General features: G+C 44.2%; 1 protein-coding gene across 1 annotated transcript in view; it reads left to right on the forward strand.

Annotated features, from left to right (window-relative positions):
• Positions 1 to 15,204, forward strand: part of LOC126188570 (photoreceptor-specific nuclear receptor-like) — a 252,210-nt gene that overhangs the window by 22,090 nt on the left and 214,916 nt on the right. Inside the window, exons 2-3 of the mRNA XM_049930172.1 lie at positions 6,727 to 6,778; positions 6,903 to 7,147. Coding sequence (XP_049786129.1) covers positions 6,727 to 6,778; positions 6,903 to 7,147 — 297 coding nt within the window. The remainder of the gene's footprint in view (positions 1 to 6,726; positions 6,779 to 6,902; positions 7,148 to 15,204) is intronic.

Consider the following 15,204-nt stretch of genomic DNA (forward strand, 5'->3'; position numbering starts at 1 on the left):
TCCGCCCTATTCTGGAGTATTGCTGTGCGGTGTGGGATCTGCGTCAGGTGGGACTGACGGATGACATCAAAAAAGTTCAAAGCAGGGCAGCTTGTTTTGTATTATCGCGAAATAGGGGAGATAGTGTCACAGACATGATACGTGGATTGGAGTGGCAATCATTAAAACAAAGGCGTTTTTCGTTGCGACGGGATCTTCTCACGAAATTTCAATCACCAGTTTTCTCCTCCGTTTGCGAAAACATTCTGTTGGCACCCATCTACAAAGTGAGAAATTATCATCACGATAAAATAAGAGAAATCAGGGCTCGCGCGGAAAAATTTAAGTACTCGTTTTTCCCGCGTGCCGTTCGAGAGTGGAACGGTATAAAGACAGCTTGAAGGTGGTTCATTGAACCCTCTGCCAGGCACTTTATTGTGAATAGCAGAGTAATCCCGTAGATGTAGATGTAGATTCTTGGTGCCGCGAAGCTTTGTATAGACGGCTTTGACTTCCGATACCCTCTACTCCCTTTTATGCTCATTTGTTTTCATAGTTCCCACTGATATCCCGTGAAACGTACAGTTCGCGGTACCTGAACAAGACGAGTGGGTCGGTCTTCGAAATATTGTGCATAATGCGGAATCAACAACTCGGCTGTACACTGTAAAGCACGCCACTAACCTGAGATACCACCTTTACAACCATACTTCATCTCCGTATTCCGTACAGGAACCTTTTCCCGGGAATGATAAGTCCAGTTTCCTTCGGGTGAAATGCGTTTCGGGCGGCCAGTTGCTCAACAGTTACACGTCTATTCACCAGCACACACCTCCGCAGCCGTCGTTCACCCGGTCAATTATCGTCCGTGGTGCCCACAGCCGCCTCAGCGCCAGTTTTGAATAGTGCCATTTTGTCATACACGGTATACTTTAACAACGGTGGCACTCGAACTGTTTACATACAAACTTAGCCGTCTCGGAAATCCTTCCATCGTTTATAAAAAATTCTATTGTTTGGTTACTATTTCTCTTTTAGTGTTTCTTTTTTCATACCGTCAATAATAAGCTACACTTTTGAAAAGTTGATGCCCTTATGGACGTCAGATAAATCGCTCCGTTTCCACATTACGAAACCAAATACACTGTTTTCCGCATCCCAGAAACACACTTTATATACCCTCTGCTGCTCGGGCTGCTACCTGTTGTATGTGAGTGATTATTACACGTTGACGTTGAACAGAGGTCACATTAATGTGGCTGGACCGTGCATTATGGATCTACAAGCGGGGAAAAGGGGGAAAAGCAGATAATCAACTGCTGCCAAAAACAGTGCAGCACCCAAAAGACATGGTCGATGTCAATGTAACAGCTTACATGTAGACACCATCGGCGAGTATTAAGGCGATTTGAGCTGCAGGTTTCTATAACAGGTGGGACGGCCACAAAAGAGCATTAGATAATGATTGGTCACTGCGACGTTGCGTAACCGTGTGAGACAGCGTTATCAGTACCTGACATAGTTTCAAATGGGCCTCAGTGTAGGTCTCTGGTTGGCTGGTTGCTCGAATTGTGCAATATTTAGATTCGTGAGGCATTGAGATATGACAGTCGCCCTGTGTTACGCTACGTAGGAACGTGAGGGGAAGCATACTCGTCGTCAAGGCTCCGGTCGACCAAGCCTGACACCACACGGGAGGAGCACCGTATTGTGCAACGTACACACCGTAATTCCTTAACATCTGCGCCTGCCATCCGAGAACAAGTGATGGACTGCCTGCAGCATTCTGTGTCATGCCGCATCTCTGGTCGGAGACTAGCTGCAGCCGTAGTAGGGAATTACAGTCCCATTCTTAGGCTTCCGTCAACACCACTACACAAATGGCTGTGTTAAGAGTGGTGTCGTGAGCAGGAAGTATGGGTTGCTGACAAATGGCATCCGCTTGTGTTCAGTGGTGAATCACGGCTCTGCATTACCCTGGACAGACATCGTCGGCGAGTATGGTGGTGACCTGGGAGGATGACCCATCCTTCCAATGTTTTGGAGACGCACAGCAGTGTTACTCCTAGCGTTGTGGTGTGAGGAGCCGTCGCGTATGGTTTCATATCATGAATGGCAGTGATTAAAGGAACTTGTTACCTCTCTTTCGACAGTATTTTGCTGCCATTTTGCAACAGGAGAATGCTCGTTCATTCATGGAACGTGAATTCACGAACTGTGTGCGTGATGTTCCCCCAGTGTTCATCAAGATCCGCAGATCTGTCTTCTATATAATATATGTGGGACAAGTTCGGACGTTAACTCCGTTCCATTGCCAGTATGGAGGATGTCAGGATCCATTTACAGCAATTGTGGCATGGCTTGCCCCACGACAGGATACGACAACGTCATGGTACACTTCCCAACCCGAGTCAGTGCATGCATCCAGACCAGAGGGGCGTGCAGCATCATACTGATAAATAGGATCATACTGCCAAGTTCGTTGTCAGTTAGACTCGATTTTGTAATCACTGAAACGGCATCACATACCCTCTCAACGTGTGAAGTTTCACTACGCTTCCTTCTCCCGTTCTGGGTACTTCACATTTTTTGTCAGGCGTTTGCAACGAAAATCATCGACGCAAAAGGTGGTCGTGGAATATATTAATCGCTTTCTGCAGAAAGGCAACTAGTCCGGAATTTTTAAAATTACATTTTTTGATGGTATTGACTCTGAGTGGATCTTTGCATTATTTATCGCAAAAAGGAACCCTGTTTGCACGATAACACGGGTCTGGCAACGCCGTCAATTTTCCGTGTACTGCACACACAGTCCGGGACATGTTGGTGGCGGCGCTACAAGGCTAATTTGCGAACTTCGCTTAACGGGAAATGGCAGTTATCGTCTATCATAAAGGTGAGGGAGGAAAGGACTCAAATAAAATGAGTACGATCTTGAACTGGGATATCGAAAATCAGGACGACAAGGACGCAAAAATTTTATACATGTTAGGGGATAATTGCGTTGGCCACAACAAGAATAATACCCTTCTTTGGATGATGAAGGCGCTGTATGAGATCTAAACATTCAATGAATTTAAAGTTATTTTGCCCATTAGACGTCGCTCGTTCAAGGCGAATGATAGAAGCTTCGGGATAATTTGAAGAACGCTGAAGAATGAGCGGGTGACGTTGTTGAACTCATTAAATATTCGTCAAAAATCGATAACATGTTTTCAGGTGCTCAAATGAAGGTGGTTTCTGTCATCGGCCACAGTTCCCGTCCGTCTACATTCAAAAAAAAAAGAATCTGCCTCGGCGATGATCCGTATGGTAAAGTTGTTCCTGGACTCCTGGAACAGGTTCTCACATTTGAAAATACCATGAGGCGACCTTCCTGCTGAAAATCTGTACAATGTTTTCAACAAGGATATTGCTGGCTTGATGATGGGCAATTTTTAGGTTGAGAAAATCTGTACAACTTTCGGAACTATGTTCAAAGAAAGCTTACGTGTCTGTACTGCCTGTAAATAATCATAAAACAGATAACAACAAGAAATCTTTGGTATCCGCCCGTCAAAACGACGTGCAGTTTTGAAATTCAGACACACGATGGCCGACAACAACGGCATCTCGTGATGTAGATGACGGTAATTGCGAGACTGGTTTGAAAAGTTCTCGGAATCACTACGAGAGGTCAGCGCTGGCACAACGATTTGTTCACGAGATATTCATTGTACTGTTGCCTGTAAACACGTGCCACGTCAGTGCTCTTGGAAGAGATATGTGATGGTGTCGTGTCTCTGTTGTTGTTCCCTCGTAGTAATTTGCGAAAATGGAAAAAATCGAGATTCGAGCAGTGATTAAGTACTTTGTAAAGAAAGGTATGAAGACAAAGGGCATTTAAGACGATTTCCAGAATGCAATGGGGGACTCTGCTCCATCATATTCAGCTGTTGCCGAGTGGACAAATGAATTTAAATTTGGTCGGGAGATCTTAGATGATGATCCACGCAGTGGTCGGTCAAGATGCCCAGAAATCATTGTAAAAGTGCACAAAATGGTCATGGAGGATAGTCGATTGAAAACGTGTGCAATTTCTCACGCTTGCCAGATGCCATCTGAAAGGGTATATCACATTTTAATTAGAAATGAAAAAAATTGTCTGCAAGATGGGTGCCGCGACTCTTGACGCTGGATCAAAAACGAATGAGAATGGACTTATCGGAACAATGTTTGGCCCATTTTAGGAGAAACGAACAAGGTGTTTTGCGCCGGTTTGTGACTACAGATGAAACTTGGGTGCACTACTACACCCCAGAGACAAAACAACAGTCAAAGCAGTGAAAAAAATGCTGATTCTCCGCCACAAAAGAAAGCAAAGACAATCCCTTCGGCGGAAAAGGTCATGGCATCAGTGTTCTGGGATGCGAAGGGGATGCTGTTTGTAGATTATCTCCTCACTGGGCAAACCATTACTGGAGAATACTATGCTAACCTAGACAAATTTCAACAAAAAATTCGCGAAATAAGGCCAGGTTTAACAAAGAAGAAAATCATCTTCCATCAAAACAATGCGCGGTCGCACACATGTACCGTCGCCAAGGCAGAATTACATGAACTAAGATATGTATTGTTGCCAGACCTGCGTTATTCACCTGATATGGCCCGTCAGACTTCCATCTCTTCCCAAAACTGAAAATTTTTCTTGGTGGACGAAGATTCACTTCAAACGAAGAAATTGATAGCCGGAGTTGACAACTATTTTGCAGGCCCGGAGGAAACTCATTTTCGAGACGGGATCAATGCATTGAAACATCGTTGGACCAAGCACATTCATTAATCTATGAGGAGACCACACTGAAAAATAAAAAAAGTTCAGTGATGTAAGTACATTTCTTCTATTCCGTTCCGAGAAATTTTCAAACCACCCTCGTAAGTAATGCAACTACACAAAATGTCAAATATTATTTAGAAATATGTAGCAATGTTTAATGCAATAAAAGACATTTATGTGTACAATTCTACTTTAAAACAATTAGCTTAACTCCAAATTTAATTTGAAAATCCTGTGTACTGAGAGAGGGAACACGGTGAACGCCAAGAAAAACGTCTCCCTCTTTCTCCTTACTCCATACTTGACATTTCCGTGTATATAATAAGCAAGTACACCTACATCAAGAAACCAGAAAATACGTCAGGAGATAAAGTGCATACACTGGTTTTATTCAGTTTTTCATTTCTACTGTAAAAGGGGAAATACGAACATGTTGCCTTTCTGTAGTAAGCGGTTCATACACTACTGGTCATTACAATTGCTACACCAAGAAGGAAAGCAGGTGATCAACGGGTATTCATTGGACAAATATATTATATTAGAACTGACATGTGATTACATTTTCACGCAATTTGTGTGCACAGATCCTGAGAAATTAGTACCCAAAACAACCACCTCTGCCCGTAATAACGGCCTTGATACGGCTGGGCATTGAGTCAAACAGAGCTTGGATGGCGTGTACAGGTACAGCTGCCCATGCAGCTTCAACACGATACCACAGTTCATCAAGAGTAGTGACTGGCGTACTGTGACGATCCAGTTGCTCGGCCACCATTGACCAGACGTTTTCAGTTGATGAGAGATCTGAGAACGTGCTGGCCAGGGCGGCAGTCGAACATTTTCTGTATCCAGAAAGGCCCGTACAGGACCTGCAACATGCGGTCGTGCATTCCTGACGAAATGTAGGGTTTCGTAGGGATCGAATGAAGGGTAGAGCCACGGGTCGTAACACATCTGAAATGTAACGTCCACTGTTCACATTGCCGTCAATGCGAACAAGAGGTGACACAGACGCGTAACCAATGACACCCCATACCTTCACGCCCGATGATACGCCAATATGGCGATGACGAGTACACGCTTCCAATGTGCATTCACCGCGATACCGCCAAACACGGATGCGACCATCACGATGCTGTAAACAGAACCTGGATTCATCCGCAAAAATGACGTTTTGCCATTCGTGCACCCAGGTTCGTCGTTGTGTACACCATCGCAGGCGCTCCTGTCTGTGATGCAGCGTCAAGGGTAACCGCAGCCGTGGGTGGTCTCCGAGCTGATAGTCCATGCTGCTGCAAACGTCGCCGAACTGTTCGTACAGATCGTTGTTGTCTTGCGAACGTCCCCATCTGTTGACTCAGTGATCGAGATGTGGCTGCACGATCCGTTACAGCCATGCGGATAAAATGCCTGTCATCTCGACTGCTAATGATACGAGGCAGTTGGGATCCAGCACGGCATTCCGTATTTCCCTCCTGAACCCACCGATTCCATATTGTGCTAACAGTCATTGGATCTCGACCAACGCGAGCAGCAATGTCGCGACACGATAAATCGCAATAGCGATAGTCTACAATCCGATCTTTATCAGAGTCGGAAACGTGATGGTACGCGTTTCTCTTCCTCATACGAGGCATCACAACAACGTTTCACCAGACAACGCCGGTCAATTGCTGTTCGTGTATGAGAAATCGGTTGGAAACTTTCCTCAAGTCAGCACGTTATAGGTGTCGCCACCGGCGCCAACCTTGTGTGAATGCTCTGAAAAGTATCTTCTTCCTGTCGGTTAAATTTCGCGTCTGTAGCACGTCATCGTCGTGGTGTAGCAGTTTTAATGGCCAGTAGTGTATATAACTTCCATAGCGCTGTTGACAGTACAGTGTGAAAGATCCGCACTTGACTGCTTTTGTTTCTTGTGGATCCGCTGGCAGTTGGGCAGGACGCGAGTAAAGTCTTTGTCGCCGCTGTGCTGGCGACATTACGGTGAGTGGTGTTTGTAGGCGGCGCGGTGAGTTGGCTGCGCAGCGGGCACAAGCCGCGCCCAGCAGCCACAATCGATACGGTCGCGCCGGAGCAGTAATTTAAGCGTTAATTGTGTTAATGGCAGCAGCTGCCGGCGCCAAACAGCCAACCAACCGGCGCCCGCGCAGCGCCGCGCCGCGCCGCGACGCCTAAAATACGGCGGGGACTCTGCTCGGCGCCAGCCCGCTGTCACGGCGGGCACCCCCTACCACTACCAGCGCCGCCCAAACTACACCTTATTAGAGGGACTTGAACTAGCAGGGACCGTGGAACTTGCTGGAGGAGAGGATTGGCTTAATGGCGGAGGAGCTCTCTTACGAGGAGAACACGGCAAGTGCTATCACCCGATTTCCCAAGAATTTCGCTCAGTGGGAGAGGAGCACGTGTCTCGGCTTGTACGTAGGTACTCCGCCATTTCTGAAAAAACGACGGTCTAAATTTTCGAGGTACTTTCTGTGCTTTCCTCCGCGCAAAATCATCAGGCGAAATGATGGTTCAGTGGTTTGCGTCGCGAATTTATAATTTTGCGCTCTTTGTTCGAAATCCGATTACTGCTTTTATTTATTTTATTTATCTAGCCGCGTGCGAAGACGGTAACTACATGAATGTTTCCTATTAAATTAAAGGATAGAAGGGTCTTATATTAACTGTAAAATTATAACTGGATTTCAAAATAAGTGTCACACATTTATTATATAACATATGTATGTATGGTATGTTGAGGGGTTACAATCTTTTTAAATCCTCATATACTGATATTTTACTGTGATAACAATTCTTGTATTAATTCTTACATTTTATTCATATTTTTATTCTTGAGGAAGATTTAGTGCATTCCCTGTCGATAGGTTCGATGCTCTGTGGAGCCGGCCTGTGTGGCCGTGCGGTTCTAGGCGCTTCAGTCTGGAACCGCGTGACCGCTACGGTCGCAGGTTCGAATCCTGCCTCGGAGGTGGATGTGTGTGATGTCCTTAGGTTAGGTAGGTTTAAGTAGTTCTAAGTTCTAGGGGACTGATGACCACAGATGTTAAGTCCCATATTGCTCAGAGACATTTGAACCATTTTTTGTCATTAGGAAATAAAAGTAAACTACTCGAAAGTAAAGTACTCATTTCAGTAAATCACGTAATGGATTTCCTACACTATTATAAAAATGGTTCAAATGGCTCTGAGCACTATGGGACTTAACTTCTGAGGTCATCAGTCCCCTAGAACTCAGAACTACTTAAACCTACCTAACCTAAGGACATCACACAGATCCATGCCCGAGGCAGGATTCGAACCTCCGACCGTAGCGGTCGCGCGGTTACAGACTGTAGCGCCTAGAACCGTTCGGCCACTTCGGCCGGCCTACACTATTATATTCTGTGAAAAAGTTACCTAAAACCTTTACCGTAAACTGGTTTCATTGCTGTGTTCAGTTGCAGCTTGTGTTTGCTAACAGAATTTCTGTTCTAGGAGGAAATGGGAATACGACGTGGAGAGAGAATTGCTTACTAATTACTAAGAAAAACGATGTATACGGTGAACTAAATCACCGGCAGTTACGTCATCAGACTTTAAAAACGGTTAGCATTATTGCCATCACAGAGGAGCAAAATGTCACTGTTCTCGAGATAAAATATATTTCACGTTTTATATCATAACTGAATGCGTTTCGTAATTTACCTGTCCTCCTGAAAACAAACAATTCAATTGAATCGCCCATCGCTCACACGTATTACTACATAGCGTCCACGTAACGCTCGCGACGGCACGTTGAGGCACGCAGGTAGGTCAGATTTAGAAGGTCGTTATGAAAGCCAGTCCCGTGTCTGACCGCCAGCGGATATTTCACAACCACGCAATTGTAGGTGTTTATTCATTGTCCGCAACACATTTCTGTCCTCTGCTATATCCTAATTGGAATGACTAACGGCACAAAAATGATATGTTCTTTCACATCAAGCAAACTGTAGTATTTAATCGGAACTTAGCTTCCTACTGTACTTTTTCAGTCTCCTGTCCCAACTTTTGTTGTTCCTGCTTTCCTCCCTCCTTCTCTCTCTCTCTCTCATAACACAGTGTCTACCCATTAACGCCAAAACTAGCAAAAATGTTCAAATGTGTGTGAAATCTTATGGGACTTAACTGCTAAGGTCATCAGTCCCTAACCTTATCCTAAGGACAAACACACAGACCCATGCCCGAGGGAGGACTCGAATCTCCGTCGGGACCAGCCGCACAGTCCATGACTGCAAAGCCTTAGAGCGCTCGGCTAATCCCGCGCGGCCCAAAACGAGCACTGTGTCTTTTTGTTGAAGCTATTCATTGTTCCCTAATGTTTGGAACCTTTGAAATGTTCATCGCAGGGTGAAGCAGAACTCGCTCGAGAAAATTCAGATGTTGTTCAGGGATATTTCTGAGTATTTTGGCATCAGGGACCAGTGATCTCCGGGGCTTGTTACAGGTTAATAATGTTATTTTGTCTTATTGTGTTTGTCACCCAAGTTACCTTTATTTATGGAAAAAATGCCTTCACAACAGTCCAAAAATCTGTAACGGGTTTGCCACCAATGGGAGAACATCTCAACGTAGCGTCATGGTGCCGCTTTCCACTGCGTTAAGTGAACCCATACACGATCTGCATTTCGGCAAACTCTCCAGGACTAAACCTATCCCTACTCCTGTGCGTCACTGCTAACAAACAACTAACTCAGCCGGAAAAACCAGAGACAGTACCGAGCAGTATCCTACTGAATGCAATCTTGAGGTCGAAAAGTAAAGACGAGAAATCAAACGAAAAGCAATTACTTTGTAAAGAGAGGGCCACCAGAGATCACGGGTCCTTGATCTCCAACTACATACATACATACTCTGCAAACCACCGTACGGTGCATGGCGAAGGGTACATTATACCATTACTAGTCATTTTCCTTTCTGTTCCAATCGCAAATACTTGTTGTTGTTGTTGTTGTTGTCTTCAGTCCAGAGACTGGTTTGATGCAGCTCTCCATGCTACTCTATCCTGTGCAAGCTTCTTCATCTCCCAGTACTTACTGCAACCTACATCCTTCTGAATCTGCTTAGTGTATTCATTTCTTGGTCTCCCTCTACGATTTTTACCCTCCACGCTGCCCTCCAATGCTAAATTTGTGATCCCTTGATGCCTCGGAATATGTCCTACCAACCGGTCCCTTCTTCTTGTCAAGTTGTACCACAAACTCCTCTTCTCCCCAATTCTATTCAATACCTCCTCATTAGTTATGTGATCTACCCATCTAATCTTCAGCATTCTTCTGTAGCACCACATTTCGAAAGCTTCTATTCTCTTCTTGTCCAAACTATTTATCGTCCATGTTTCACTTCCATACATGGCTACACTCCATACAAATACTTTCAGAAACGACTTCCTGATACTTAAATCTATACTCGATGTTAACAAATTTTTCTTCTTCAGAAACGCTTTCCTTCCCACTGCGAGTCTACATTTTATATCCTCTCTACTTTGACCATCATCAGTTATTTTGCTCCCCAAATAGCAAAACTCCTTTACTACTTTAAGTGTCTCATTTCCTAATCTAATTCCCTCACCATCACCCGACTTAATTCGACTACATTCCATTATCCTCGTTTTGCTTTTGTTGATGTTCATCTTGTATCCTCCTTTCAAGACACTGCTCATTCCGTTCAACTGCTCTTCCAAGTCCTTTGCTGTCTCTGACAGAATTACAATGTCATCGGCGAACCTCAAAGTTTTATTTCTTCTCCATGGATTTTAATACGTACTACAGATTTTTCTTTTATTTCCTTTACTGATTGCTCAATATACAGATTGAATAACATCGGGGTTAGGCTACAACCCTGACTAACTCCCTTCCCAACCGCTGCTTCCCTTTCATGTCCCTCGACTCTTATAACTGCCATCTGGTTTCTGTACAAATTGTAAATAGCATTTCGCTCCCTGTATTTTACCCCTGCCACCTTTAGAATTTGAAAGAGAGTATTCCAGTCAACATTGTCAAAAGCTTTCTCTTAGTCTACAAATGCTAGGAACGTAGCTTTGCCTTTCCTTAATCTATTTTCTAAGATAAGTCGTAGGGTCAGTATTGCCTCACGTGTTCCAACATTTCTGCGGAATCCAAACTGGTCTTCCCCGAGGTCGGCTTCTACCAGTTTTTCCATTCGTCTGTAAAGAATTCGTGTTAGTATTTTGCAGCTGTGACTTATTAAACTGATAGTTCGGAAATTTTCACATCTGTCAACTCCTGCTTTCTTTGGGATTGGAATTATAATATTCTTCTTGAAGTCTGAGGGTATTTCGCCTGTCTCATACATCTTGCTCACCAGATGGTAGAGTTTTGTCAGGACTGGCTCTCCCAAGGCCGTCAGTAGTTCCAATGGAATGTTGTCTACTCCCAGGGCCTTGTTTCGACTCAGGTCTTTCAGTGCTCTGCCAAACTCTTCACGCAGTATCATATCTCCCAATTCATCTTCATCTACATCCTCTTCCATTTCCATAATATTGTCCTCAAGTACATCGCCCTTGTATAGACCCTCTATATACTCCTTCCACCTTTCTGCTTTCCCTTCTTTGCTTAGAACTGGGTTTCCATCTGAGCTCTTGATATTCATACGAGTGGCTCTCTTTTCTCCAAAGGTCTCTTTAATTTTCCTGTAGGCAGTATCTATCTTACTCCTAGTGAGATAAGCCTCTACATCCTTACATTTGTCCTCTAGCCATCCCTGCTTAGCCATTTTGGACTTCCTGTCGATCTCATTTTTTAGATGTTTGTATTCCTTTTTGCCTGCTTCATTTACTGCGTGTTTATATTTTCTCCTTTCATCAATTAAATTCAGTATCTCTTCTGTTACCCAAGGATTTCTATTAGCTCTCGTCTTTTTACCTACTTGGTCCTCTGCAGCCTTCACTATTTCATCTCTCAAAGCTGCCCATTCTGTTTCTACTGTATTTCTTTCCCCCATTCTTGTCAATCGTTCCCTAATGCTCTCCCTAAAACTCTCTACAACCTCTGGTTCTGTCAGTTTATCCATGTCCCATCTCATTAAAATCCCACCATTTTGCAGTTTCTTCAGTTTTAATCTACAGTTCATAATCAATACATTGTGGTCAGAGTCCACATCTGCCCCTGGAAATTTCTTACAATTTAAAACCTGGTTCCTAAATCTCTGTCTTACCATTATATAATCTATCTGATACCTTCTAGTATCTCCAGGATTCTTCCATGTATACAATCTTCTTTTATGATTCTTGAACCAAGTGTTAGCTATGATTAAGTTATGCTCTGTGCAAAATTCTACCAGACGGCTTCCTCTTTCATTTCTCTCCCCCAATCCATATTCACCTACTATGTTTCCTTCTCTCCCTTTTCCTACTCTCGAATTCCAGTCATCCATGACTATTAAATTTTCGTCTCCCTTCACTACCTGAATAATTTCTTTTATCTCATCATACATTTCATCAATTTCTTCATCATTTCCAGAGCTAGTTGGCATATAAACTTGTACTACTGTGGTAGGCATGGGCTTCTTGTCTATCTTGGCCACAATAATGCATTCCCTATGCTGTTGGTAGTAGCTTACCCGCACTCCTATTTTTTTATTCATTATTAAACCTACTATTGCATTACCACTATTTGATTTTGTATTTATAACCCTGTATTCACCTGACCAAAAGTCTTGTTCCTCCTGCCACCGAACTTCACTAAATCCCACTATATCTAACTTCAACCTATCCATTTCCCTTTTTAAATTTTCTAAGCTACCTGCCCGATTAAGTGATCTGACATTCCATGCTCCGATCCGTAGAACTCCAGTTTTCTTTCTCCTGATAACGACGTCCTCTTGAGTAGTCCCCGTCCGGAGATCCGAATGGGGGACTATTTTACCTCCGGAATATTTTACCCAAGAGGACGCCATCATCATTTAACCATACAGTAAAGCTGCATGCCCTCGGGAAAAATTACGGCTGTAGTTTCCCCTTGCTTTCAGCCGTTCGCAGTACCAGCACAGCAAGGCCGTTTTGGTTAGTGTTGCAAGGCCAGATCAGTCAATCATCCAGACTGTTGCCCCTGCAACTACTGAAAAGGCTGCTGCCCCTCTTCAGGAACCACACGTTTGTCTGGCCTCTCAACAGATACCCCTCCGCTGTGGTTGCACCTACGGTACTGCCATCTGTATCGCTGAGGCACGAAAGCCTCCCCATCAACGGCAAGGTCCATGGTTCATGGGGGTAGGATCGCAAATAGAGCGAGAGAAAAACGACTGTCTAGAAGCCTCGGCACGAGCCGTAATTTCTCGTATTTTTATCTTTATGGTCCTTACGTGAAATGTACATTCACGGCTGTAGAATCGTTCTGGAGTCCGTCTGAAAAGCAGTTTCTCTAAATTTGCGCAATAGTGCCTTGCAGAAAGAGCATCGACTTCCCTCTGGGATTTCGCATTTGAGTTCACAAAGCATCTCCGTAATGTCTGCGTGCTGACCTAAGCAAACGGTAGCAAATCTAGCAGCACGCTACTGAATTGTTCCGATGTCTTCATTTAATCCGACCTCGTGGCGATCTCAGACACTCGAACAGTACTCAAGAATGGGCCGCACTAGCGTTGTATACGACATCTCCTTTATGGATGCGCTCCACATTCCCAGAATTGCCCCAATACAACGAAGTCGAGCATTCTCCTTTCCTACAGTACCAGAGCACTCAGATAATATCCCTGAACTACATTCGAAATTTTGTCGGTGTGTTTCGGGTTCAATCTGGGACGTTTATCTATACTACGGGTCGAAGAAGGAGCGAAAATTTGGATTAATTCTTCAGCGTTAATTGCAAGTTAACCCAGCTAACAATTAAAATACGAAGTTTTTATTACACAATGTACTGAAGCTTGCGGTCTACCGATGCAGATTTCAACGGTCCCCTACGTACACCTGCGATTTAGCTTCTCTTTAGATTAATAACGCTGTTGCTATTTGCGTCAATGCATCATATTAATGAGAAATGTGTGGGTGTGGTGTTGTGGTTGTGTGTGTTTGTGTTTGTATGAGTGCGTGTGCTTGTGTGAGGGGGAGAGTGTGTGTGTGTGTGTGTGTGTGTGAGAGAGAGAGAGAAAGAGAGAGAGAGAGAGAGAGAGAGAGACGTGTGTTCATATCGGTCAGAATGTAGTGTAATCCTCGCTCAGATTATTTTCCTGGTTCTTTTTTTGCTGTGTGTCTGAGGCAGAGGCAAGTAATAGGCATTGTAACTGCCTGTAAGAGACCTCCTAACATACTCAATAAAGAGGAAGTGTGTAGAGCGACAAACTTACCTTTTATGCCGAAAACAAGAACATTTGGTTGTACCAAGTGTGTGCGATGGCACGTACCAGTAGTTGAATCTGTTGCAAAAAGGTAATATCCTGGCCGCGGGGAAAAGGTAATCCGTGGTTTCCGGAATAATGTAGTAGGTCTACATAATTAATAACCACAGTTTCAAATTAATCTATACTGAGACGAACATGAACGCAATAGGGAATCTAAATTATGCGGCTGTAAAATATACAGAATACGTCTTCAATGCTAACGGATAAAAGAAATATTAGGAGTCATGAAAAACTTTTTTACTAAATATGTTTAAATAAGATAGACATCACGTTACCTACAGCTTCCAGCGTAGCTCATCCTCTCGGTCTCACGGTCACATCCCATTTACACCAAAGCTGTACCTGCGTTTCCATGCCACCGGAACTCCTCAATACCTGCTCTGTGACCAGCATAAGCTAGACACACGTGTTTCTGGTGCCCAAAGGGTTTGCTGCTTCACGACTATCAATGCTGATGTTGTATCTTTGCTTCAGCAAGTACTTCATCTGCTGAAGGCTGACAAAGTTCAACCTACAGGGTGACAATTATTGAACTATGTGCAATGAAATCGTCATAACTTCTGAAAGGTTTGCGTTAGATGTTCAAACTGCATGATTGGCCGCGGTGTACAATGGGAATTGGAATGCGGGTTTAGCGATGAAGCTCACTTTCGTTTGCATGGGTTCGTCAATAAGCGAAATTGGTGCATTTGTGGGAGTGAGAACCCGAATTTCGCGATCGAGAAGCCTCTTCACAGTTAACAGGTGATTGCGGTGAGCAGTGTCCAGTCACGGAATAACCGATGCGATATTCCTTGATGACAGGCACTGTGACTACCGAACGGTACATGAAGGTATTGGAAGACGATTTCATCCCAGTTATCCAAAGTGAGCCTGATTTAGACAAGATGTGGTTCATGCAAGACGGAGCTCGGCCCCACCGAAGGAGGAGAGTGTTTGATATTCTGGAGGCGCACTTTGGGGATCGCATTCTGGCTCTGGGGTACCCAAACGCCACTGGCATGAGCCTCAGTTGGCTGCCATATTTT

This window comes from Schistocerca cancellata, chromosome 5 (genome assembly GCF_023864275.1).
Source record: "Schistocerca cancellata isolate TAMUIC-IGC-003103 chromosome 5, iqSchCanc2.1, whole genome shotgun sequence".
Taxonomy (NCBI): domain Eukaryota; kingdom Metazoa; phylum Arthropoda; class Insecta; order Orthoptera; family Acrididae; genus Schistocerca; species Schistocerca cancellata.